The sequence below is a fragment of the Neolamprologus multifasciatus genome, chromosome 5 (assembly GCF_963576455.1).
Source record: "Neolamprologus multifasciatus chromosome 5, fNeoMul1.2, whole genome shotgun sequence".
In the NCBI taxonomy this organism is placed as follows: domain Eukaryota; kingdom Metazoa; phylum Chordata; class Actinopteri; order Cichliformes; family Cichlidae; genus Neolamprologus; species Neolamprologus multifasciatus.
Window position 1 is genome coordinate 14485080 of NC_140443.1, and position 27336 is coordinate 14512415.

Sequence of the window (27336 nt, forward strand, 5' to 3'; positions counted from 1 at the left end):
ATAACTCGGAAAAAGTGAAAACTGGAGTTAAACTGAGATTCTCTAAATAATAAACTCAAACAAGCAGATTCACACTGCAAAACGACTATAAATACTGTAAGATTTTTTAAAAGTCAAAATTTATAATAATCCAGAAGCAGATCTAAATTTGGCTTTTTTTTCTCTTTTTTATTTATACAGAGACAATGACTATGTTATGCTGTAATAATAAAATACGAAATATGTCTTTTCTTTGTTTCTTTTCTGTTTTCTTGTGCATTTATTTATTAGTTATACAGACACGAGGACTGGCGTTTGTTTTAACAATAACGAAAGAAAATCCACTCCATCCTGTCGTCGTCTCTCTCCATCTCGCCATATAGACGATTTTTGCTTCGCTTTATGTTGACGACGTAGCAGCGTAAAGATGGCGGCTTTCAGGGGGTAAAGCCGGGGCAGCGTCTAGGAAAGAGGCGTGATTCTTATTGGTCGACGGGGGAGGGACCATCTGCACTGTTACATTAAATGAGTGAACGCGCTGCACGACGCAGGAGTTTGAGGCTCGCGTTGAACACGTGTGAGGGAAAAAGGAGAAGGCGGATATAAAAGAAGGGGGCAGAGCCGCGACATGACAGACTGAGAGAAGAGAAGAAGCAGCAGAAACAGAAGACAGACGTGAAACCCTCGTGTCTCCTGAAAGGCTCAAACAGCACGCGGAGGACACAGAGCCTCACCTCCGGCGCGAATCAGTGAGTAGCCCAAGGCCACCATCTTTCTTCTTTATCCATTCATTTAGGTGAGCATCCATTGTCGCGTGAGTCATTGTCCTGAGTTCGTGGAGCGGTTAGATGGTGAGGGCAGGCTCCTGTCAGCCGGAGCTGGGAGCTGTGAGTCACGTAGCTGACCGGCCGGGGAGGGGCGTGGGTGGTCACGACCGGACCGAGCGGGTGCAAGTGCAACGTGGGGAGAGACGTTTCTAGGGTTTTCCTTAAGAGTGCAGAGCAGATAACATCTGTAGCGCTCATGCAGACGTGCTGCACAAAAAATGGATTTTTACTGAAAAAAAGTATTTGTTCTCTTTATCTGAGTGTCCGTCATCATCCAAAAGTAATTTCAATCCTGAATCATATACATTCACGTGGTACAGCATGCGTGGTTAACTTTAGATATATAAATACAGAATAATACGTTTATAGATTAATTTTTTAAAAGCACGTTTGCTTCCTATACACAGCTATATATAAATACATATATATTAGTACAATTAAAAGTAGAAAATATTTCATTAAAGTGTAGTTTAATATATAAAATATTTTAGGGATACTAAAGATTATCACACCATAGATAAACAGTATTTTTTATAGGAAAAGTATATTTTTATAAGTTTACATTTTGTAACACAATAGCTGGTGATTGATTTGTTTTGGTACTTTGGGTTTTGCACATAGTTTTATAGTTAATGTCAATAACTGCTTCACTGTGCTGAAACAATAGAAACAGCTTTAGAATTCAGTTGCATGTTTATCTTGAGGTGGAGTCGGTGGGTGGTGGTTTTGCTAAAACAGTGATGCCTGAGAGTTCACAGGAAACTGACAGGAAGTTCAGAGGGTTGTCGGGACACCCAGTGCCAAAACCCCTAGAATGAAACTGAGTAACACAGGGAAAAGAGTTTAGTTTATACAGACAGGTGACAAAATTAAAGAAGGCTTTAATTTATGCTCTGTCATACAGGTACTGCTACTGTGATTTTCTCATATTACTGGTTAAATTTGACAAACAGGTCAGTGTATGTACAGTAAATTTTGACTGTAGACATTTGAACCCCACTCTTGGATATTTTATGATAATGACACCAGATAGATCGTATCAGGCACACAGCACTGACTGTCAGCACACAGAAATCCCACCAACCCATTGTTTTTGTCCATGAGGGGGAGCCAGTCAGAAGAAAGCTGTCTGAAAAGGATCAAGAAGTGTGAATACTTATGTGTTTAGTGTTTTAGTTTCCAATACTGCACAGGAACCGATTTGGTTCTTCCCTACACTTTGCAGACTGCAGCAGGCGTCTAGGCAGACATAACTGAAATCTCATTAGCCGTCTGGTAGGTGCATATGGCAGATTAGCTTGCCAGATGCTGGAAGCTTTAAGGTAGGTGTATGCACAGGTGCCATATGGAGCATTTCTCAAGTATTTTCAACAGGTAGAAACAGATTCATGTAGGGCATTGCATAAAATCAAGGGGCTCAGATTGAGAGCCTGTATTAAAATAGCAGCAGCAGTTGGATAAGAGTTTAGATAAGCCTTTGCTATATTTGCAGCCTGATGAGTAGAGAATCTGATCCAGTGTCATAGAGATTCAAGCTTCACAGGGGCACAAAAGAGGAGAAACTCACCAACGCTTTGTTTTTTCCCCCCCTGTTTTTGTAACTGCTTTGCTTGCACCATTCATCAGAAACGTAAAGTAAAGACGACTTTGCCTGACCGTTGTTTAAAATCAGAAATGGTGCCTCAGTTTCACCCCCAAAGGGCCATCAGTTATTTAAAATATGTCTTTAAATAAGTGGGAGGTTTTCTGCTTTTTAAGTTAATGTTTCGATTTGCTGATTTGAGTCTTTTGCATGAGCAAAACATTTGATTAGGTAATGGTGAGCAGCTGATTTAAGACATGTCTTAACAGGAAGTTGCACCCTGTAGTTTTGAAACAATATGAAGGCTTTCATGGCTCCATATTGTTGTGGCTCTGCACGCTGCACACACATACCTGCAGTTGACACAAGTCGAGACACAACTGCTGTGTCATTGTTATAGCTGTGTGGTTACTGAGTTAATTATATACGCCACCTGTGGCGGGACAAACTTTCCTTTGCAGTAAATGAGTCTTACTGCAAGTGTAACAAAAAATGCTTTAAAATAGGCTTACGCTCTGTGTTGAAAAGCCTGTTTGGCAGGTAGACATAGGGAGATAGAGGTAGTGATAAAACATATCTGGTTTACAGTATTTGAATATTTGTCAGTATCAGCTGACTTACACAAAACATTAGTCTTACCGTAAAGGAAATACACAACCTGGAAGTGTAGTTGCTCCATTATTTTTTTTTAAGTAAGCCTCTTCTCAGAGAAGGACTGAAAGTAAAACATCAAAACAGGTTGAACATTTAATTTTATTAAGGATTTCGATGACAGTAAAGGTGAATGGAAACCTCCTTTTGGGGGAAAATATAATAATTAAAACAAGGTGTAAATCCAAGGTCCTGTTTTAGGTTAAAAGCACTTCTGACTTGTAACAACACCACGTCTCCAGCTTCTTAAAGCAGTCTTTGTAGTCTAAATTAGGACCTTTATGTCTCACTGGCCAATATTGCTTTGGCCAGTGCTTTGATACCAAACAACCTCTTATTACACCTGGAATGGGAATACCGAAATGAACTTGTATAACATGTAAGTCTGAAACATCCATTATAAAAATGGGTGTTTGGCACAATGACTAATGAAAAAAAACCTGTCAGGTATCACAGGTCATGAATGATGACTGCTATGACTGGTCAGTTGTGTTTTATCCAGACTTTTATAACTGTAATATGACCCAGAGGTCACTGCAGGTGTGCTGAAGTTAAGCAAACATGCACAGTACCTCATGGCAGACTTTTTAGTTTTCTTTTTATATTTAGATTACAATTTAAAAGAGTGTGTTTAATTTGAAAATAAGAGTAGCTCTTTACTCTGATAAACTATATTAATTTGGAAGTACCATACACAGAAGTTGGTACGTCTCATCTATCTTAAGTTTGCTTCTTTTTTTTTTTTTTTTTTTGAGATAACAACTTGGCATAACTGTTATATTTGGTACATTTAATGCTTTAGCTAAAGTCCTTTTTTTTGTAAGCATAAACACTGAAAATAAAGTGTTTAATGACGCCTGTGCTGCACATTAGTCACATTTCCCTGGAAAACACTTTTGGCATTTTGTGCCAAAGAAATTAAGGAAGCCTAATTGACCCTGTGCACGAGAAAATGCTAACTTCCTGGTTTGAGACCGGATGTGGGGTTGTACATTTCCGGTAGCTTTACTTTGCGGTCAATCACTACTGCGAAGATATACTCCCAAAATCATTTCCACAACTCGAAAACGGAAAGATCGCATTAAGTTACAAAGAGCAGGAGGTGGGAACACTCACCACTGATGTGTCATAAAAAATCTAATGATCAATTTTGACGTTTAAAGAGTTTAGATCAATCAGTTGTTTACATCACTCAACACAAGCAGAACTGCAGCAGAAGACACATCGTCCACATTCAGAAGCACATCTCTGTATAGTGACTGGTCTTATGATTTAAACAGGCAAATGTTCAGCATTCAAACTACAGATGAAGAATAGTCAAACCAGATGTTTCCCTTATGTCGATATCAGCTAGTCAAGTACACACCTACACAGCATGTTAACACACCGTGAAAAAGAGCCACACAAAAAATGAATGATTGCTGGTAACGGTTTCTATACATTAGTATGTACGAAGGTATGTTGTGACTTACCTTCAAAATTACAGTGGTCCCTCGCTATAACGAGGTTCACATTTCACCTCGCTGTTTCGCAGATTTTTTAGTGCAAGTTTGCATGCTTTTTTTTACATCACATTGTGTCCTGCGTCCTGATCGCTGCAGACGATCTCCTCCGTGACGTCTCTCCTGTACAGTACAGAATCGCCGCATCGATCCCTGGCAGTGTGACTCTGAAGTGCAGTGCTGTATGTCCACGATGTCCACGAAACGTTTTGCACCGTCAAAAAATAAAATTGGCTACTTGATTTCACCTATCGCTGGTTATTTTTAGAACATAACACCCAGGATAAACGAGGGACAGCTGAGAAATATAACATTTGAATCCCTTTTCTATTTTGCTCTGAGGCGCAGGGATAAATATCGACATGTCGATGAACATCATTTACAGATATATTGGGTAAATGCCCAAAACATCTATAGAAATGTAAATCGCCGCTTGATTCATTCATTTGCTTAACTTGTTTTGGACCGTAAACCAGGCGCGAATAGGACACCGGAAACAAAGCTCCCCACAGGAGTTTCCGCACAGGAATTAGCATATGCTAACGTGCACATAGTCAATTATCCTCGCAGGTCAATCCCAGGGGGAAACACAGCTACTAGGCTTCATTTAGTCATGGACTGTATGTGTGTGCAGCCCGCCTTCACTGGGCTCTCTGCCACCGTTTGGGCTGGATTATGTAACCCTCTATCTTATTCGCAGCTGCTTTTCTTTTTCGCGCTGATTCTGGTTCATTCAATCCTCTTTTTTTTCTTTGCCCTTTTTCACTTTTTCCCCTTTTCACTGCTTTGCTTATCTTTACCTTGTGTTTTTTGCTTTGAGTCATCCTCTTTTTCCCTCGATGTCCTGCAGTAACTTTCTTTTCCCCCGTGTAAGCATGACTTAGCAGATTATGTAAAGGGGCAGGTCTGTGCAAATGAGTAACGTCATACCTTAGCTGACATCATGAGCTATATTACAGTTGTCTGTCTATTTGTCTAGAGTGTCTGCAAAGGGGTAAATGCATTACACTCTTGCACCACCCTTCATAATTTACTTATTAGGCATTCAGTTAAGTTTTAATGAGTTGGGTTAGAGACGAACAGAGTTTCTATGTGGAAAATGACTTGCTCCCATTTCCGTGATGAATAAGTATATTTGCAAGGATTTCCTGGTCATTGCATCACAGGGGTGGGAAAAGGTAACTGCACACTGTTTTGGTACAAATAAAGGCACCGTTACACCAGCGGCACTCCTCTGTGGCTGCTGAAACTGCAGTTCATGCAAGGTGTTTGGTGCTTTTTTGTTGTTGTTGTTTTTTGTTTATTTTAATGGAAAAGGCCTCCATCCTGTCACCAGTGCATTAAAGATTTGAAATATTTCTTAAAGATAGAAAACAGGGAGCCTTTGAGTGAGACCTTTACTAGAGCTACTTGATGAGCAGTGAGCTCCTTCTAATGATGATGATATTGGAGAGCATTTTTCTTACCACCATCTTTTTTTTCCTTTCATTCTGCTAATTTTGTTTAATTTTAGGCTATATAGGCCTATATTGTGTGACTGTTGGAAAAGGGAGTTAAATTTGTCACTTTTTCTTGTGAAATAGTTTTTCTAAACACTGAGATTCCAGCAGACTTGATGTTTATTTTAAACCACACTGAGAGGCATGTACCCAGTAAACCCAGGGGCGATACGAAGTAAGACGTTCCTCCCTGAATATCAGTTCCTCGGTCGTTCATTTCTACGCTCCGTCCTCCTTGTCGTGGTCATGATAACAGCTGAAGGACACAAGATTTTCTCATTTAATGGAACTCCAAATATTTTTGTTTTTTACCTCCAAATATTTCCTTTTTTTGTTTTTTCATGGTCACATTTTTGTGTCAGGCTGACTTTGATCACAAAACACTCAGTTTGAGCCTTTCTCAGTGTCACACCTGCAAGGCCAAAATTATCAACATCGTCTCATGCTGATAGTCTTTCCTGGAAGTCCTCAAAATAAATTATGATATCATTCATTTGTTTGTACCGCCTGAAACGGCCAGTCAGAGCTTTAATGAAACAACTTATAATCACCAAACTCACATTTTTCCTTTTTTACCCAGTTTTAATCGTGTGAGCTCCAGAGGTTGCCTCATTCGTCATGAATACAATCAGACTAAATGGTGCTTGGCTTGTGGTCCTTCAGTACATAAACTGTGCAAAAAATCCTCAGCAAGGTCTCCTTTCAGAAAAAAAAGTTGAAAGTGTGAATTGTTTCTTCATTTCAAACAGATTTTTATTTTAACATTTGAGGCCTTTGGTTTCTTTAATAAATAAAAAAGTTAGAAACAAAACAAACACATTAATGCACATTAAAATGAGTGAAAGTGCTTAAAGTGCTTTGTATTTAGAAAATTCCAAGCAAATAAAAGACTCTCCAAGGCCAAATTTGTTGATTTAATCCACAACAGTTAAACTTAACAGGGGAAAAGAGGCGTGCTCTATGTTGTGGGGGTAAAATATGATGTGAGTACAGGTCGTGTGCCCTCAGGCTTTTAAGCATGTTGTGATGTGAGTGAGTTATTACATTTGATTTAATGCCTTTTCACCCTGGGGTAAACCCTGGGTTAATGTCTAAACTTACAGTGGATGTGTTTTTGTTGTAAAACTGATTCTCGCACTTGACCTACTGCTGTGTGTAACAGATCTAGTTCCTCTACAGCCAACCTTGATGTACTGAGTTGACCTCAATGTCTTGACTTGTTTGTAAACTCAGGAATAGTAAAGTACAGCTTCAAACTTGCAGGTTTAAAAAAAAAATTAAATCAGAGAGTAAACAAGGAAGAAATTAGCGTCTTCACATGAAGTCTCTCTAGAGACTGTCTTCCTGTGTGGTTTATGGTGTATGTGGCAGCGTCGTATCTCTATCTATGCCATCTCGAGCTACGATGTCAAACTGAGGCTCTGCAGGGGAAGTGTGTGCATGTGTGTGCCACAGGTCACATGAAAATGAACTCGACTCACCATTGTTAATGCTGACTGGACTCAACAATCATTAACTTTATTGAACTACTTTCTCAGTCTTATATAAAAATGTATTTTCTCCTCTTTGCAGTTGAAATGGACCTTCATGACAAAGAAATTCTCCCTGGAGACATCTTGCCTGTGGTGATCATTGGTAAGAAAACACACATGAAGAACTGCAGTTTTAATTGTTCTGTTACAAACCTCAAAGGAGCAGTCATTAGCTTTGTTTAGGTGTGTGCTCGATTAAGTTATTACAGCAGTTACTAATGAAGTTCACACCCTAAACATTAGCCAGTAGCTTTGAAATAAACCTGACAAACATTAAACTGGATCATTGTGATGGAGCTCAGGGGAACTGCATGAGAAGAAATATACTTCTGAGAGTGAGTTGTGCCAGTTTTGCTTTGTCTGCATTTCTATGGTCTTTTGCATGACTCTGGGCTTCCACTTTATAGCCTAATAGTTAGCCAAGGTATTAATTGGTTATAGGCTAAATATGGCTTAGATTTTAAGAGATGAACTCACCAACAGCGGGAAGCAGATGTTGCACACAATTGAGGCAAACAATGCATTGAAATGCAATGCAATACTTTAAAAGAAAACTACTGCGGTTTTCCTCATTTTCAGTTATAAATGCAAACGCTGGTTTTCTTCTGCGGGTTTTTTCTACTGTTGGTTCAGGTGAACACTCCTGCAGCATTACAGCTCACTAATGGAAAAGAAGAGCTTTACTGTCCATGAATCAGTGATGAATCCAGATTAATGATTCACAGAAAAAAAATCAGAGTGAATCCTCGCATCAGCAAAGGCTGTTGTGTTTTTTTTTAAAAAAAGGTTCAGTTGGATTACTTAGAGAACTGAAAGTGGGATAACCACTTTCAGTCATGACTATGCAACTGTTGTATGTGGTTTTGCTGAATCATTGGCCTCTTGTATGTGCTGTATCCAAACCCCCTGAATCATGCAGCACACTGACTTTAATGTCCCCCTTTCATTAACAGTTTTTTTTTTTCTTTTTGTTTTTTTTGCAATGTTTCTGTTGGAAGTTAAATTGAGTTATTCAAATTTTCTTTTTCTTTTTTTTTCTGATCTGTGTTCAGCTGTGCGGTAAAATTGGTAATAACCAAATTGCATTTTTTCTGAATGTAGAACCAAACACCACCTTACCTCTCATTTATTTTCAGGTAATGGCCCCTCAGGCATCTGCCTGTCCTACCTGTTATCAGGTTACACCCCTTACCTGTCACCTGAGGCATCACATCCAAATCCCCTGCTGCACAGCAAGCTGGCAGAGCAGCCTCACCTGTCGCTGCTGGAGCAGGTAAACGTCTTTCTTTTCTCTGTGAAGTTGTGAAGTTGCATTAGTGCAGTGTGAACAGAGCCTCACAGATGCTCCCTTTGTAGGACTTGGAGTACCTGTGCGAGGGGCTGGAAGGACGGTCATCCAACCCCGTAGCGGTGCTCTTTGATTCATTGTTGCTGCCAGACAGCGACTTCGGATTCGACCACACCTCTCCGCTGGAATGGCGATACGAGCCAGAGCGTGCCATTCCCCACCTGGTGCTGGGGAAGGGTCCACCTGGAGGAGCCTGGCATGTAAGTTACAGAATAGGTTTTAAAGGCTAACCCATTCTGTTTTGTGTAAGCAGAAGGATAAACGGTCGGCTGTTTAGTCCTTATCATCATAAAACGTTATTATATAAGATGGCCTGAATTCGATCGTAAAGTAGATATGTTTAGCAAACACATAAAAAAAATGTTTTGCCAGCTGCTTATTTACACACAGAAGTTGATGTGCACACGATGGAAGGCAAACAGGATTTGAATAACAAAAGTGTTAACAATGTGTGTGCTGTGTGCAGGCAATGGAGGGCTCCATGCTGACGCTGAGCCTGGCTAACTGGATGGAGCTTCCCGGGCTGAAGCTGAAGGACTGGATGAGAGACAAACGCAGGTCTGCTCATAATAAAACCGCCACTTTGTGTACAGAGCATATACGACATGTTGTTTAAACACTCAACAGGGTTCATGAAGTTTTCAACCGTAATAAAGCTCCTGGCAGAGAGGCTTGTGTACAAAAAGATGTCTCCACAGTGGACAAATACCATCTGATTACCTTTATTAATAACAAATCTTGACCACCCGGGCTTATGTTTACGAGCTGAGAACCTGAAGCTAAATGGGGTTTGAGTTTCAATGATGGAGCTGCTCTTTTAGTTAGCTTATACTTGGATTTAATCCCCACAGCCCTGATTATTAAGACTCGACTCAAGCTGTCATTGCAGTGAGGCTGCTAAGAACAAGAATGACTTTTAGGAGATGTATTGGTCATATAAATGAAAATAAATTGATAATGTAATAAAAATTGATGAAATTAAGACTTGGAGGCCTAAATTAATATGTTTTTTACCACAAAGAAAATACAGTTACAGTACTCCTCTGAGTAAGCTGAGCAGAGAAATAAAAGAACAAAGCCATTCATCTTCATGCGTCACACTCTTTAATTTGTTTTTCAAATGACTCAGCCCAGCTGGACCCACTTGATTTACATAAAATAGCAATTTGTGACCATAGCAGCAGAACAGTGGTCTTTAATTTCTGTGCACCACACTCAGACTTGTGTTACAATATCGCCCCAACAACTCTTTCATTTACAGATTTCTTTTTTTTAATCAAAACTTCGTTAGTAAATATCTTCTTTCTGTTCCCTAATACTTGTCTTCATGTCCTGTGTCTGTAAACAAAAACGTGTTTAACCTGTATCCTGTATTCAAATGTATTGTCATGTTTCTTTCACAACAGAAATGTGCGAAATGACCGTGCTACACCAGCAGAGATCGCCTCCTACTACCAGCACTACGTTTCCCAGATGTCCCTGGAGCAGAACTTTGCCTGTGGGACTTTAGTCACCTCTGTGACCAGGCAGCCTAGCAGCCAGGAGGGGTCGCCGCCCTGCTGGAGAGTAACAGGACTGCAGCGGAGAGAGGGGGAAGAGCTTGGAGGTACAGTGAATGAAACTCTCTTGATCACTGTTAAGATTTGTTGTGTTATAAAGTGTTAAAGCACATTGCCAGCTGTATGTTAGGATTCTAGGACCGCACTAAAGTAGTTTTGCTTGATTCACTGCTCAAAATCATATTAATATGGACTTAATGCAGCCTCTCAGTAAAGCCGATTTTCACCTATTGATTCTTCTCTCCTACTTTTAGATGGTTCCACGCTTTCAGAGGAGGTACCTTTCTCCGTGTTAGCACGCAATGTGGTGTTGGCGACGGGCACGCATGACATCCTGGCCAGACTCGGTGCACAGGGCGAGTCCCTGCCCTTTGTGTGCCACTCATTCTGGGATCTAGAGGCAGCCATTGCTCGCGGTGAGCTCGACCAGTCGTCAGACCCCGTTCTAGTGGTGGGGGCAGGACTTACGGCAGCCGACGCAGTACTTGCCACCCGCCATCTCAACACCCCTGTCTACCACGCCTTCAGACGCTCAGTCAACGACCCAGAGCTCATCTTCAACCAGCTGCCTAAACTGCTCTACCCAGAGTACCACAAGGTGAGGAGAGCAGAGCCACTCAATTTCCTGACTGATCATCATGGCAGCTGAACCGGGTTGTCTAGGATTTTAATCGCCTAACCTCTGTTCTGTACTTTGTCCTCCAGGTTCACCAGATGATGACTCAACAGCATCAACGCAATAATTCACAACAGGACCATACGCAGAATCTTCATCCTTCCAACCCTTCTCCTTCTTCCTCCTCTCTCCCCCGGTACCCGGGTTACCTGAGCTTCCCATGCCACAGGGTTGTCGAGTTCAGACCTGACCAAAAGTGCGTTCTAGAGTCAGACGCTGGCGAGCGGACGGTGGTTCAGGTCTCTAAGGCTCTGGTTCTGATTGGTGCCCACCCCAATCTTTCCTTTCTAGACAATAATGGGCGCATGCTTGGCATGAACCCTGAGGAGCCCATCTCATGCCGGAGGAACCCAATTGAGGTGGACCCGTTTACAAACAGGGTGATTGCTGCGAACGGGCCAGGCATGTACGCCATGGGGCCGCTGGTAGGAGAGAACTTTGTCAGGTTCCTAAAAGGAGGAGCGCTGGCTATCGCGAGTGACCTCATCAAGAGACAGAAGGAAGAGGCAGAAAAAGGAGAAGGCGAGCTAAGCATAGACAGACTAATGGACAGATGTGTGGACAGACAGACTCGGGCAGAACCAGAGGTTTGCCTTGTGGATGTGTAGCAGATTTCCTGGGATTTTTTTTTTTTTTTTGTAACTGAGGAAAACCAACCAATCACCACAAACCTGTGATGTCACTGAGAGGAATCCACACTCAAATGCCAAAGGTCAGGTCATTGTCGCCCATTAGTTGCCTATGAAACGGGCAACAAGTGAGCTCTGACTGCACTCGCACTGGTTTGGAGACATCTGATTTTCTTAGGTAAAGAAAAGCCTCCAGATGTGAGGCAGTTAGAACAGCTGCACTGTTTCCACCACAGTCAGATGGCATTTGTAAGTAGGCGAGATGGAGAGATGAGTCAAAGGATGCAGTGGAGGACAGACAAGGGGTCTGTTTGTGTTGTCCCCATCAAATTGTATAGGTAGATATCACTACGTCAACATAAATTTTATTTATAAATTGCAAACTTTTTTTACATTTGGTTAAAAAAGAGGAACCAGTCAAATGTTTTCCGATCACCACCTAGTGGTCAAATTATGCAAATGATCTCCAATAGCTCCTTTAAATTAGACCCATTCTATAAATTTCATCTCCATATTCATTTTTGGATTTATTTGTATATGCTCTTATTACATGAAATGTCCGTTTCAGGACACCTGCCAGATACCAGGAGCATAATTCCATATTCAGGTTTACACCCTACCTTGATTATTTTGTTTTAGTAATTGTAATTCAGTATAAGCACTAATGTACCCTGCGGCAGAATAACCAGTCATTACCTTTGCATGTCTGCGAGGACGGACACAAACTGACGTGAAGAAGCAGAAAGACAGACCTGAGCGAGGCAGAGAGTTTATTAAAGACCGACTGAGGACAAACTTGAGTAACGTGCTCCTGACAGCTCGAGTTTCTGGACACTCTGAGAGCCTTATTCACTACAGTAACCACCTGATTAAACTTTAATCAGCCAGCAGCACCATATGTGACCAAACCGACACGTGTCGTCTTATCCTCAGCCTTTTCTACAGTGAGGATAATGAACATGTTTCCATAGCTAATAATTTATTCTGTTATTGCCACTGTCCTATTTAATTTTGTAACACTAACAAAATTGTTTGTATATTGAGTTTTGCTGTTTTCTGAACCCGCCAACCTCTCGTTTTTCTATATAAAGCTGTAACTGTACCCATCTGTGTATCTTTTTACATCCTAAAGTATAAAAATATTTTCTACTTTATACAAAAACAGAACAACTCAGAATATTTTTGTAATTTCTGTCGGTGATGACATTTAATCTGAAGCTTTGACAACATTAGATTTTGGCTTCACTGTGAATGAGAACTGTTTTAAGCCCTATTTGCATTGGAGTAGTACAACAGTGAATGTCATTTACACATTAATCTACCAACATGTGGATTTCTTCAGTGCACTTTAAAATGTTTTCACCACACAAAGTCAGATTTTCTTAATCAGGATGCAACAGCTTACCTGCTTTTTTGTTAATACATTTTTTTTTCTAAAGCCTTTTTTTTTTCTTTTCAGTATTACTTCTACTGCAAATAAGGTTTAATGTAATGAGATTGTAGTTTATGTATATATAGATGACCAGTAATTTCCATGTCTTCCTCACATTGACTGTTCAAAAGAAATTTTCCATGCATCAAAAAGCTAATTATATGCAGTAAAGATGGGTTTTTTTATACTAATATTTGCTGAAGCTATAAATTTCTTACCTTTATTTAACCCTCCGAGGTCATCTTTGGCAATCACAAGTACCTGAAACACAGTTTTTAGGCCTTGCTATCTGAATGTAAATTTGAACAAAAATTTGTGATTAGCTTGGTACAAAGAGAGGCTCCAAACCAACACACATTCTAAAAAGCATACAGGCTTCCCAGACAAAGATGAAGTCTGGTCTCAAAGTAAAAACTTTTCAGAGGAATTATTCTTGGAATTGTTCCATTCGTTTAGGATCAGGATTAATTAATGTCTGGAAAAGTGGTGGGTGGGTTAGACCTCACGGGGTTATCCAGGATATTCAGAATATATTTTACAGGAGTGTTCTTAGCGCGTCAAGATCCACATAACCATTGGCCCTGCACAGGCTGCGTATATTTTCCTATTGGCTGTGCGCTAACCTTCCTCCCTCAGACAGATGCATGTCGAGGCTAAACGGCTGTCTGCAAACACTGAGGAGTCCACCTGCAGATAAACTAAAACACAAAAAAAAGAATAAAACATTTACCATCAACTTAAAGAGCTCGGAATTTTTTTTAGTTTGATGCACTGTACAGACAGTCTGGTTTAAACTTGTCACTTAACATGTAAAAAAATAAATGCCACTAATATGCAATTCAACTTCAGATTGAAAGTAGTAAAGAAGAAATTGTGTTTCTTATTTAGGTGACTGTTTAGCTGCAAACTGATTGGCACTGATTTTGTTTTCATGGGTTACAAAATGACGCCTCTTATACCATCGCTGTAGTCTTTTGCGTTTAGATTGAGCTTCTTATTAGTATATGTACTAACATTTCTTAAAAAAAAAACACTAGAGTTTCTTTGCTAAGCGCTTAAAATTTAAACAAGAAATGACAAAACCAGAGTTAGTGGTGCAATATTCTAGTTTAAATGGTACAAAGACTTCTGGATCCAGATAACATCTTTTATCAATAAATTAAATTACAATATAAGTTCATAAGTTTACAGAGCACAGCGTAAGATCTATACATCTGTGCGTTTACGACTGCTTCTGAAAAGTTGCAAAGAGATGATAAGTTAAATTTTTTTTAATGCAAACACTTAATTTGGTGTTGTGTATTTGGTCAGTTTACTAATGTATTTATTGGCTAATTATTTCTACAGACAGAGTTGGTGTTGTCACCATCAATTAGGTATTTTTGACTTGTATACTGAACTGTGATCTATATGAGCCAGCAGTGCCTTAAGACTCATTATTCATGGCTTAGTATTTTGTTTCATAGCAGATTAAAAACAACCATCTGAATGTCTCTTTTCTAATGCAGTAAAATCACATGGTTGTCTTTAGATGTTATTTTTAAATCACGAAATTGTAGATCGATAACTTTCATCTGTGTAAAACTTCAAATTTTTCCACATTTCATTTGTACCATGGTTTTTATTAAACAGCAGATTTTATGAAAATGTGTTTGTCCCGCTCTTTGGACCTTCCTTGCTTTTTTTTTTTTTGTCTTTTTAAACTTGGAAAAAATACATATCTGCAAATAATTTCGCATTAGATCTTTATGATTATGCATACAAATTATTGTCATTTCACTGCATTTCACTGCAACAGTAGTTCATTACATCTTACATTTTATCACAGATGGCAAAAGTACAGACTTCCTTTACTTTAGTACAAGTACCTGTGTTTACAAATACTCCAGTAACAGCTGAAATACTGTAGCAGCTGTTTTTCTCAAGTAAAAGTGAAATACAGGCTCTGAAATGTACTCGCAGTAAGAAAGAAAAAAGTACTTCCTTGAAGGACAATTCTGCTAACCATTCTTGTAAAAAGATAACTGAACCATGCACTATATTAATATAATATAAAACAATATTAGTACATGAGGACACAAATGATACTCCAATCTAAATTCGAATTCTCATGAAAGCTTGAATCTGTTATGTAGGACACATAAAGTGAAAGAGGGTTTTAAAAAATAACAATTTTCTGTTCCTTACATTGTAGATGGTGAATTCACCTCCACACCTAAACAGGAAAATTAGTACAATCGTGAGTTACAGTGGGATTTAGCAGGTAATGATAGAAACTGTTTAGTTGCTCAGCACACGGAAAACAATCACAACTCACAGTAATTTTCTAATGTGAGCTTCGGTAGATTTTCTTAGTGTACATGCAGTGATCAGCTGACCTGCTCTCTTGACTGATGTCCATCCCCTACACTGTTTATACGATCTTTATGCTAGACAGTATACAGTTGGTATAGAGATGAAATTTAGTTAATTAATCCAAGCATCCTCAACCTAAATGCAAATTGCTACACTTGATGTAACCTAAATCTAAATGAAACCATGAGCACCACAACCACCTTGCATCAGTCCAACACAGTGCTTTACTGTGAATTCGCCACAGTACTGCAAACTAACCTGTTTATTTTGGACAAAACTACCCAGTATTTGAATAAACCAAGTTTGTATAGCTTTGTTTATTTTGCTGGAGATTTCAAAAAATGAAAATACATAATTTATCATAACACATATAAAATCCAATAAGTAATTAAAATTATGACATTACATGTAAAATTTAAATCTGCAGTTTATCTTGTGTCACTGATAAAATTAGAAAGTTATCAGAAAAATAAAAACTAAGGTAAAGTACAGATACCTAAAAATTCTACTTTTATAGACAAAATTCTTTGGCTCTCGGAGGAGGCGGACACACTTTTTCTCCTCTCCCTTATCTTCCCTGCTTATGTCCTTGTCTAGTCTCGTGGGGTTTTTTTTGTATTTTCCCTGGAACATTCTCTCACAGTCTGTTCTCTAAAACCTAAAAGAGGAATTATGGATTGGATGAACTGGTCCCTAAATGCAATTGACACCCCTTTCTCAACGAGAAGTTTGGGCTTGGGTGAGCCTGAGTGCTGAAGATATCTACCCATTCGGAACCATGGTAACAGGGTTCTGGCTGATCGGAGCTGGCTTGGCCCTGGCTTATCGAAGAATTAAGAAAGTGGAGCCGGCTGTTCAAACCCCCACAAGGCTGCCCGCTGGGATTGGAACGATGGGAGAGGCGTGAGTTTCTCAAAATGGGCTCATTGAGTCAGCACGGATAAGATCTTGGAGAGGCTACGGCTGCTGTGAATACTCAGAATAAGATCTCTGACTGCAGACTGGATACATCTCGGAAGGGCTAGCCCGGAATAACATCTCTGGGCGCAAAATTGGATGACATTTCGGGGAGGCACACTGCCTTGAGTTCTCAGAAATCGGCTCCTTGAGCACAAGAAATGACAACATCACAGAACGCAAGTATGTCGAAGCTCGCGGCTCTCCAACGGGAGATTGAGAGACCAGTGTTGGACTGTAGAACTGCTTTGAAATTCATATGAGCTGTTCGCACTAAAGTAAAAAAAATAACATCACTTCATGCGGATACCCTCTCGGCGCCAGCTACAAGGCCGGAGCTGAACAAAACACCCTGATAACGACTGTGTTTAGTCTGTTCCTTCCCATTCCATGCAAAGCCACCTGGGTTGGCTGGAAGACTGTTTACTTAGCCTGGCAGGGCGAAGGACACTGTCTCAGCTGAACTATGGACACGCACACACATACATATACTGATACTGATAAGCACTCACCGACGCATCACCCTCCCTACCCCGGATCCAACGCCACCTCCAATGCTTACCTCCCCTCTGATGTGGACATCGGGTCAGTTGGAGGCGCAGTCGAAAGATTGCAGCGGTCCCAGATCAGATGTAAACACTGGAACTCTTTCCCATGTTGCTTGTCTGTGTTTATTGTGCTATGGTGCGTTGATATCTGTGCATTCCTGCATTATTCTTTTGTGTTACACATTTTGATGTTTTTTTCCTCGGTACCTAGCCTGACCTGTCTCCCCAATGTGATGTTTGTGTATTGTATGTACGGTCGGCAAGGTCTGTCATCTCGGTTGTGGGCAAAAGACCTGCAACTGACAAATAAAGGCTATCTCATCTCATCATCTCATCTCATATGATGCCACTTCACACTGACTCAAGTCTCAAGTTAGTTTTTTTTTTTTTTGAAGTTGAAGATGCTACAAAATTAAAGAGTCTTGAAAGTGCGTTGTTAGCTGTTTGCTCAAACTCTCAATATGATTGCACTGGCAAGCACAGCAACATGAAAAGGCCTGAGGACAACTGCAGAAGATGATCACATAATTTTTTCCATGGTTAAGAAAAACAAACTTCACAATCTATAAATACCTTCATGAATGTAAAGGAGGGTTTACATCAAGGCACAAACCACTGGTTACACTCAAGAAGGCCGGAAATGTAAAAGAGATTGCGCAGTTGCGGAAAAGCAGTTACAGACTTCTGACAGTCACTGACAACCAGTGTTGGGACTAACGCGTTATTAAGTAACGCGTTACAGTAACTACGTTATTATTGTGGTAACAAGCACGGTAACTAGTTATTATGCCAAAATCAGGAACGCATTAGTCGTTACTGGGATTTAGATACGGTCGTTACTCGTTACTTCGTGTGGTGGCTATCGCAGAGCTTCCACAGATTCTGTAACATTAGCAAGTGGTGGAGGCCAGCAGGTGAATGAGAGAAAGGGGAGGCAGGAGGAAAAGAGACCCGAGGCGGCCGCCGGTCCAAGTGTGAACTGAACTTCAGGTAAGAAGTTATGACCTGCAGTCTATCTGGGTCAGATATAAACCAAGTTTAGGTGGAGTTTATTTTCGTTATTCTGACTTTTTCCGTACTGCGTACTAGCTAGCATGACGGAGTTTCTATACAGCTGGGTGGGTGCTATGAAGTTAATGATGTTGAACTTTATTTTGTTCATAAGTTATTAGAGTTGCCAACCGTCCCGTCTGGTATTCAGAGAAAATATTACGTGTTTCTTATTGAGGCGAAAAGGAACAGTTTGTCCCGTAATTCAGCTACAATGAAAAAGGCACAAAGCTGGAGTTATTCTGTGTCTTTGCTGCACAGCTGCCTCTTCTTCTTTCATTCCCCTCCCTCTCCTGTTTCTACTTCAATCATGAAAACTGATCAATGATCAGCTGATCGGCTCTCTTGTTTGTTTATCGCCCACTTCTTTCGCCAGAAAGAGGAAACCAGCCGATGTCGCGCTAAACAACAGCAGCACGTTTAAGCTTGATCAGCCGTTGTTAGAATTTAATATTAATTTCTAGTATCAGCTGATGTTTGCTGGAGCCACAGCTGCAAAAAAGCTGCTGGTCATAATATCGGTTTGGTTATCTGGTGAGAGGGAAACATGAAGATGAAACCAGGAGATGTCCTTACTGAATCATCAGAGCTGAACAGGTGATGGAGAAACAGGTTTACCTTTTAGGTGACATGAATGAGTTGAAGGGAAGTTCTGAACTGTTTCTGAGAGACAAATAACCCCAGGATCCTTTTCTAAGTAGCTGACAGCTGGTAACTGTGCAGGGGCGGGTCTAGCAAAGGTTTGCCAGGGGGGCCAGGTAGGGCATTAACAGGGAGAGGGGGGCACAAGGAAATACTTTTCTTTCTTATTCTCATTTAAAATGTCTGGCTTTTAAAAAATAATTATCTGAATCTTACAACAAACGATTGATAGATTGGTGCATATATACCATCAAAACAGTGAACATCACTGTCACAACAGCGTTTGTTTTCATTCAAAGGCTTTAAGATTTTTTCCTATAATGGCGGGCCAGTCTCAAGTCAAAATGCCCGGGCCAATTTTCTGTCCCAGTCCAGTTCTGTATGCAGCTCATCTGCAGTCTGGTGTTGCCTACATCTTCCTATTCAGAAGGCAGAATTTCTGAGTTCTGAGTACAATCAAAGCACCACGACTGCAGTTTTTGTGTTGGATCTAAAAGGCGCACATGACGCTGTGACGTAGGCTAGAATCATGGCAGCAGTCAATGATGGTCCAGGCGTGGGATTTCTCTCGTGGAAATATGCACATTATCTTTTCCTTTCTATTGGTAGGTGGCACAGTGCACTTGTGGCAAGTAAGCAAGCTAGAAGACTGGCAAAGTTATGGAAGCAACACATTAACAAGAGAATTCTGAGTGAAACCAAAGTTACTTTCCCTAGTAACTAGTTACTTTGAAAGTAACGAGTAACTTGAAGTAACTGAGTTACTTTTGATAGAAGTAACTAGTAATGTAACTAAGTTACTATTTTAAAGTAACTTACCCAACACTGCTGACAACAAGAGCTGTTTCAAAAGCAGCCCATGTTCAAGGCGTTGGTTTGTCTAATTATATTTTGAGCTTGTGAAATGGGGGTCTTTGTTTAAAAATCTATGTAATTTCTACACAAAGACATTTTTTTCATTAACTTGATTGAGTTAAATTTGAAAATCTGGACTTCAATCACATACTGATTGAAAAACGTCTTTGTCCAACAAATCATGGCTGTGTACAAGATTCATATCATGGATGTGCAGCTGACAAATCTGCACCAACTGAGTAATCATCATGATCATGATACATTATATGAACTCATGTTGGTGGATAGAGGCTAAAGTAATCCACGGAAGATGATGCTGTCTCTTTAACTGATATCTTCAATACTATAAACAAATGTAGCACCTCTGACGTATGAGCGCGCTCCACGTGTTTCCTGACTTACGTTACTAAAAAGAGGAAGCAGAAGATCTTTTTCAACTAAGGGGAAACTTCAAACTCTGTAAAAAAAAATTCAATATTATTCACCAGAAGACAAAACCCACAGAAGGAGAAGAGATTTGGGATTACTTCACCTCATTTACGTAAGTTTTTAGAGCCCTAAAAATGTGGAAGTACCTTCTATAGATTAGTACGTTTCTAACTTCCTGTTTGTGTGGTTTGTTAACAGCGTCAGTCACAGATAAAATGTCATCTGGAATCCAAGAAGAGCTGTCCTGCCCCGTTTGTCGAGACATATTCAGAGACCCTGTTGTTCTGTCGTGCAGCCACAGCTTTTGTAGAAACTGCCTGAAAAGATGGTGGAGAAAGAAAGAAATACGCCAGTGTCCTGTTTGTAAGAGTGCATCTAGAAAGAAAAACCCACCCTGTAACTTGGTGTTAAAGAACCTGTGTGAGAACTTCTTACTGGAGACAAATCAGAGTGCTTCAGCAGAGTCCGAGTCGCTCTGCGGGCTGCACTCGGAGAAACTCAAACTCTTCTGTCTGGACCATCAGGAGCCAGCGTGTCTCATCTGCAGAGACTCAAAAACTCACAGCAACCACAGATTCAGACCCATCGATGAGGCTGCGCAGGATCACAGAAAGGAGCTCCAGATCTCACTGAAACCCTTACAGGACAAACTGAAGGCCTTTGAACGAGTTAAAGGAAACTTTGTTCAAACAGCAGAACACATTAAGGTTCAGGCCTTTCACGCAAAGAGGCAGATCAAGGAGCAGTTTAAGAAGCTTCACCTGTTTCTGCAAGAGGAAGAGGAGGCCAGGATCACTGCTCTGAGAGAGGAAGAGGAGGAGAAGTGTGTGAGTATGAGTGAAATGATTGCAGCTCTGAGCAGAGAGATAGCAAGTCTCTCAGAAACAATCAGAGCCACAGAGGAGGAGCTGAGAGCACGAGACATCGCTTTCCTGCAGAACTACAAGGCTGCAGTGAGCAGAGTCCAGCAGTGCCCCCAGCTTGATGATCCACAGCTGGTGTCAGGAGCTCTGATAGATGTGGCCAAACACCTGGGCAACCTGACCTACAACGTCTGGAACAAGATGAAGAAAATGGTCTCCTACTCTCCTGTGATCCTGGATCCAAACACAGCTGAATCACACCTCTGCATATCTGAAGATCTGACCAGTGTGAGCCTTGGAGAGAGGCAGCAGCTTCCTGACAATCCAGAGAGGTTTGATGGCTATCCGATCGTCCTGGGCTCAGAGTGTTTCGACTCAGGGACTCACAGCTGGGATGTTGAAGTTGGAGACAGTCCAAACTGGCTAGTTGGTGTGGCTGAAGAATCAACTAAAAGAAAGGGACAAACAGACTTTAAGTGTGGATTGTGGGCTGTGTGGTTCAGTAAGGGTAGTTATTTCATACGTTCCCCACTAGATTCGTCCTCCTTTCATCCAAAGAAAAAGCTCCAGAGGATCCAAGTTTGCCTGGACTGGAAAAGCGGGAAACTGTCATTCTCTGATCCTGACATCAACATTCACACCTTCACACACACTTTCACTCAGAAACTTTTTCCATTTGTTTACACCAAGAACGAACTGCCATTGAAGATATTACCACGAGTGTCTCATGACAGTGCAGACTCTGATAGTGAAGGAGATCAAGGTGGTGAAACAGTTAATGGCATTCTTGATGACGACGATGATGTTATTCATGATGTTGATGATGTTGATGATGATGATGATGATGATTACTGACACTATAGCCACATACCAATGTTTTCCCTTCAAGTGTAAAAAAAACCCTAAAACCTATAAAATACTAGGTTGGTTGCAAACTGCAAAAACTGCACAAAGCAGTTCTTTCCTGCTAATTAAAGCTGATAAACAACAAAATAAAAAGAAATACTATCTCAACAACTATCTGGACCATAAAATCCATAAAACAAATGATATTTTGTTCTGCACTGAAAATGATCTGATAGCTAATTCTATTAAAATGCTAAAAAGGCACTAAGAGCACAGAGTAGTTAGGTCCAGTTCAATTAGTCAAGCACAGAGGGATTGGCTGCAGCTGTCAGTGAAAGTGGCCACAGCGATAAAGAAAGGTAAGTACAACAGAATAAAAAAGAACACAGGATTACACAGCCCTATTTTATGGTGCATACACAAACTTGTATAACACCTTAGTGTCATACAGAGACTGTGATAGAAAGATCCCTTAGACACTATAAGTACAAACAAAAGGTTGTATTATGAGGTTGTGACTGTCTATGATCAAAAACACTGGCTGCAACAGATGAAGTAGACTATTTTTTATCAAACTAACAATATTTGCAGCTGTTTGTTATCTTCTAAATGGTAAATATATTTCATTTTGAATTCATCTTTTCTCTGGTTACTCTGTTGCATTTTAACTGAGTATTGAAAAGAGCTTTTGTCTGGTAGAAGGTAAATGATTGAACTGGTTTGCAGTAATTCTCATCGACCACTAGGTAGAGACAAACACAAAGTGAACTTAAAGAGGTGCACAGATATGAACACGGATAAATCAGTGGATATTTGACCCAAAGGAACACTGAACCCCTTTGATGAAGCAGGTTTGACTCGGTGTAAACAATTCAGTATTGTACATTTGGCCTCAGAGTTTTTGAAGATGTAAATGTTTCAAATGTCAAAAAAGGATCTTTTTAGCTCTTAAGGTAAAAACCCCAAATTCATCATTTAGTTGAAATGTGTGAAATAAATCCATACAGACTTTCAAAGTACAAAGTAATATTGTCTGATAATGTTACATTTGGGGCTGCAATCAGAGACGGAGGCAGACATTTGATACACCCGGGGCTTAGCCCTAAGGATAGTATGCATGTGGGATGGGGGCTCTGTTTTGAGTTTTGTTCAAAAAAATAATGACTTCAAATAGGGAAAAATATATATATCACATATGCAGGACACCTTAAACTAGTTTTTTAATTAAGCAGCAGAACAAAGTCGGGGGGTGTATCAAGACACGCGGACTAAACCCCAATTCAACCAGACCCAGAACTGATCCAGAAACCACAGCAGCTCCCGCAGCTTGTTGTGCTTTTATTTCCTAATTTTAAAAAACAGAGAATGAAGCTTTTGATCTATAAGAAGGAAAGTTTCTGTTTAAAGAATCGGCAAAGTTACAGGCTTTGAACATTTCTCTATTAAATTACAGCCTGAGGCTGAGGTGCTGTTTTCTTCTTATTTGTAATCAAGCAAGGCCTGAATGTTGGGAGTGGACTGTAGTTTTATATGGCAGAGATTAGAAAGCATATTAAAATATCAGACTTTCCTATAGAAGAAAAATAGGTGAACAATGCATCTGAGGAAAATTACTGGAAACTGGAGAAGAAAATCATTATTTACAGTAATGGGATGATTTTTTTTTTTTTTAAATAAACACAAGTGCTCAAGATCCTGCTCAAGATAATCAAAATCCTTAGCAGTGTACCACAGCTTTAACCCCTATAGGGCCCCCATAACATTCTTATTCCTGGGTAATCTTTGGTCATGCATATCTAGTGAGGAGGCTTGTTCCAGCTATAGAGGGTCAAAGCCGTCTCAAGAGTTGATTGTTCTTTTGTTTACTCTCTGCACAAACAGCTCACACTCAGAGAAAGATTTGTTAAATGAAATTGCATCATATTAACGTGCACGCATAGAAACTGTAGGAGACGATGGTTATTGGATTATTTCCACCTTGGGTTTTTTTTTAGGATCAAAGAACAGAAAGAAAAGGAAAAGTAGGAGATTTTGAATTTATGGGAAATTTTTTTCTGCACTGTCAGCATAAACCTCTGAACTCTGGCATGTCCCACTTCAACAGCCAACACAAAGTTTATGCATTGCATCCTACACAAGTGGATAAAGGTCGACATTAAAAGATCTAATAAAACATTCTTTCTTTATTGATCCTTAAAACATATTTAGCCCATTGATCAACCAATCCCCACCTGCAGGGGCTAAACCATAACAATATCACGGCTTTCCCTGTTAAAGACGTTGTCTGGATGGAAGCATATGAACTATATATAAACTGAGTCAGATGGTCCGTTTCCTCTCCAGTCCAGAAAAGCATGTGTCCACATCTTCCAAAACTGACTTCAAATTGTGAACTCTGTAATTCTGACTACCGAACTCTTTTACACGTTCTCTGAATCCATCATAAACTAACTTTGGCCCAGAGAAGACGGCAGTGTCATGCTTTCTAGGTTTTTCCCAGTAGTCCCAGCTTCTGTGGTCTTGAATCGTTTTTGTTTAAGTTCTTTTATCTCATTGCTTTTTTCCCAGTGTTTCCTAGTTTAGTTATTCATGATTCTAGTTCTTAATCTCTTGACTTAATTAGTTCCCTCTTGTGTCCTGTTCATTTTAGTCCAGTGTCTGTGTGGGTCCTTCCTAGCATCCCCTGTTGTAGTCTGTCATGGCCCAGTGTTTGTTTACCTTTTGTCTGTGTCAAGTTCATGAGTGTTAGTGTCCGACTGTGTTTATGCTTCCTGTTTTACTTTGATGGTCTCTCGCCTCATGCATTATGTTCTGTTTGTGTATCTTGCCTCATTAGTTAGATTCAGTTCTGCTGCGTGTCTCCACTTCTCCTGATCACCTTCTTATTGTCTTATTGTCAGCGTCTCCCTTTGTTCATTATTAGAACGTCAGACATCTTCAGTATTCCTGTTTCGTAGTGTAGGTTTCTGTTAATCAAAGATTTTCACTTCCCGTTTGGATTTTACTCTTCAGCCTAAATAAACTGCTCACCCTCCTGATATTCTGAGTTTGGGTCTTCCTCTTCACGACATGTTTTTCAAACACTGTATTTCTGGAGCATGTTCACACATGGTTTCTACTTTATATGAAAGAGCTTTAACTTACATTGAACTGGATTCTCAAACAGTGATTTCTTTAAGTGTTCCTGAGCCCATGCATTGATTTCCATGACAGATTCATGCTTGTTTTTAATGTTTTGCCACTCGAGGGCCTGAAGATCTCAGGCATGCATTACTGATTTTTCATCTTGTGCCTTTGCACACAGATTTCTCCAGATTCTCAGGATGTTTTGATAATATACACTGTAGATGATGAGGTCTTTAAAGGTTTCACAATCTTATGCTGAGGAACATATTTCTGAAATTGTTCTACTATTTATAAAGATGTAGTGTTTTCAGATTAATCAATCTTTGCCTCTCTATGATGCCCCTTTTAAACCATCATGTTACTAATCTGTTTCCAATTAACAGCGTCTATTTTTCTAGCTTTTCATTGCCCCTGTTTCAAATTTTGAAATGTTTTGCTGTCATCAAATTCAAAATCAAAATTTTCTCTGATGAAACAATAAAATGTTTGATATGCTTTTCTATATTCTATTGTAAATGCAGGTTTATGCAGTCGTAGGTGTAGAGCGAGTACATGAGAGTTCAGTATCCACCCCTGACGTAACACCAAGCTACCGTCTGCGAAGGCTGCATGACATTACACCGGTCAAACCCCGCTGCTGTCACACCAGTCACATCTGGGATTAACCTTTGGTGATAAGACCCACCATTGTTGTATGGTCCGCAAACTTGACAATGAAATTGGAGATACTAGTGGCCGTGCAGTCGTAGGTGTAGAGTGAGGACAGGAGAGAGCGCAGTATACACCCCTGACGCTACACCGACCTGCCGTCTGCGATGGTTGTATGACGTAACAACGCACTGCCCTCTGCGAAGGCTGCATGACGTCACACTGGTCACACCGGTCACACCGCGCTGCTGTCACACCCAAGACACCGCGCTGCCATTGCCCCGGTTACACCCGTCACACCGCGCTGCGGTCATACCCGTCACACTCCGTGACGTAACACTGTGCTGTCTATGAAGGCGTATGCTATTTGTGTGAACTGACCATGTGTTCACACCATTCACACCAGTGACCCAGTTCACACCGCGCTGCCGTTACACCCGTCACACCAGTCGCACCTTGATGCCGTCTGCGAAAATTGTATGACATCACATCAGTCACACAGATTAGAAATGCGCTGCCGTCACACCGGTCACACTGCCCGTCATGCAGTGCTGCCTGCGTGACGGGCAGCGCGGTTTCACGGGCAGCGCGGTTTCACGGGCAGCGCGGTTTCACGGGCAGCGCGGTTTCACGGGCAGCGCGGTTTCACGGGTAGCGCAGTTTGATGGGCAGCGCGGTTTAATGGGCAGCATGGTTTCACGGGTACCACAGTGTCATGGATAGCGCAGTTTGTCACTTCCGTCAAATTGTGCTGTCTATGAAGGGGTATGTTGTTCGTGTGAACTGACTATGTGAGATCCACCGCCAGATGTACAGCTAGGAAACGGAAGCTGTTCAATCTTTCCACAGCAGCGCCGTTGATGGTGTTCGGGGTTATGCTTTACTACACCTCTAGAAGTCCACTATCATCTCTTCTGTTTTTGTGACATTGAGGGTGAGATGGTACACCCCTGACGTAACACCGCACTGCCGTCTGCTAAGGCTGAATGACTTAACACCGCGCCGCCTTCTGTGAAGGCTGCGTGACTTCGCACCGGTCACATCGCACTGCCGTCACACCCGTCATACCACTCAGCGTGACATAACAAGGTGCTGCTGTCTGCGAAGGTTGCATGACGTCACATCGGTCATACAGATTAGAAACACTTTGCCGTCACACCCGACACACTGTGCTGCCTGCACGGTTTGACTGGCAGCGCGGTTTAAGGGAGAACAAATGCTTTTTGAGGAAAACAATTTTCTAGTGCTTGTGTTCACAATCTACATACAACATACAACTTTGACTCGTGCTTCGCTCGAGGCATGTTGGCATATGACAGGAGGGGCAAACAGTTGCTACCTTCCTCCTGTCTTAGTTCCCATAGCAAAGGTAACACCTTTTTCAAGTAGGTGTTGGACAGTCACATCAGCCGGTGGGGTTTTCCTCACTCTTGGAAGTCTCATTGCTGCTCAGTTTGGGGCTTTCACTGTAGTATAAGCTCTCTCTTTTATGTGTAGCATAACCCCAGAGGTCTCAGGTAGATCTAGTGAAGTCTCCAAAGTTTGGATAACTTCCAGGCTGGGAAGCTTCCCATCGACATGACAAATAGAATCTTTTTTCTTAAAGATGACTGACAGTGGCCCTACTCCCTTTGATGCTGTATGATGTATGAACGCGTTTTCACGGGTAGCGTTGTTTCGTGGGCAGCATGGTTTTGCGGTTACCGCAGTGTCACCGGTAGCGCGGTTTGTCACTCCCGTGAAACTGCACTGTCTATGAAGGGGTATGTTGTTCGTGTGAACTGACCATGTCAGATCCTCT

At 40.9% G+C, this 27336-nt stretch overlaps 2 protein-coding genes across 3 annotated transcripts; both read left to right on the top strand.

Moving 5' to 3' along the window:
* Positions 1-455: 455 nt before the first annotated feature.
* osgn1 (oxidative stress induced growth inhibitor 1) lies at positions 456-12838 on the top strand. Of its 2 annotated transcripts, none has more exons than XM_085160552.1 (8): positions 456-775; positions 7613-7675; positions 8709-8845; positions 8929-9120; positions 9387-9478; positions 10327-10526; positions 10734-11077; positions 11185-12838. In XM_085160552.1, the coding sequence occupies exons 2-8, from the start codon at positions 7618-7620 to the stop codon at positions 11761-11763; spliced, it is 1602 nt and encodes a 533-aa protein (XP_085016678.1). In that variant the 5' UTR covers positions 456-775; positions 7613-7617; the 3' UTR covers positions 11764-12838. The 2 variants fall into 2 exon arrangements, with proteins under 2 accessions (XP_085016678.1, XP_085016677.1); XM_085160551.1 differs by having other exon boundaries at positions 458-728.
* A 7166-nt stretch (positions 12839-20004) lies between these two features.
* LOC146518209 (zinc-binding protein A33-like) lies at positions 20005-26699 on the top strand. The gene is made up of 2 exons (XM_085160553.1): positions 20005-20164; positions 20251-26699. Exon 2 carries the CDS (start codon positions 20268-20270, stop codon positions 21768-21770), a length of 1503 nt encoding a protein of 500 aa, XP_085016679.1. The 5' UTR covers positions 20005-20164; positions 20251-20267; the 3' UTR covers positions 21771-26699.
* Positions 26700-27336: the final 637 nt, after the last annotated feature.

What these genes read in the sequence shown, in the direction of transcription:
- osgn1 (XM_085160552.1), top strand. Translation starts at nt 7,618, where the DNA reads ATGGACCTTCATGACAAAGAAATTCTCCCTGGAGACATCTTGCCTGTG. An exon ending in ACCTGTCGCTGCTGGAGCAG is followed by an intron (nt 8,846 to 8,928) that starts GTAAACGTCTTT and finishes CTCCCTTTGTAG; the next exon opens with GACTTGGAGTACCTGTGCGA. An exon ending in TCTACCCAGAGTACCACAAG is followed by an intron (nt 11,078 to 11,184) that starts GTGAGGAGAGCA and finishes TTTGTCCTCCAG; the next exon opens with GTTCACCAGATGATGACTCA.
- LOC146518209 (XM_085160553.1), top strand. Translation starts at nt 20,268, where the DNA reads ATGTCATCTGGAATCCAAGAAGAGCTGTCCTGCCCCGTTTGTCGAGAC.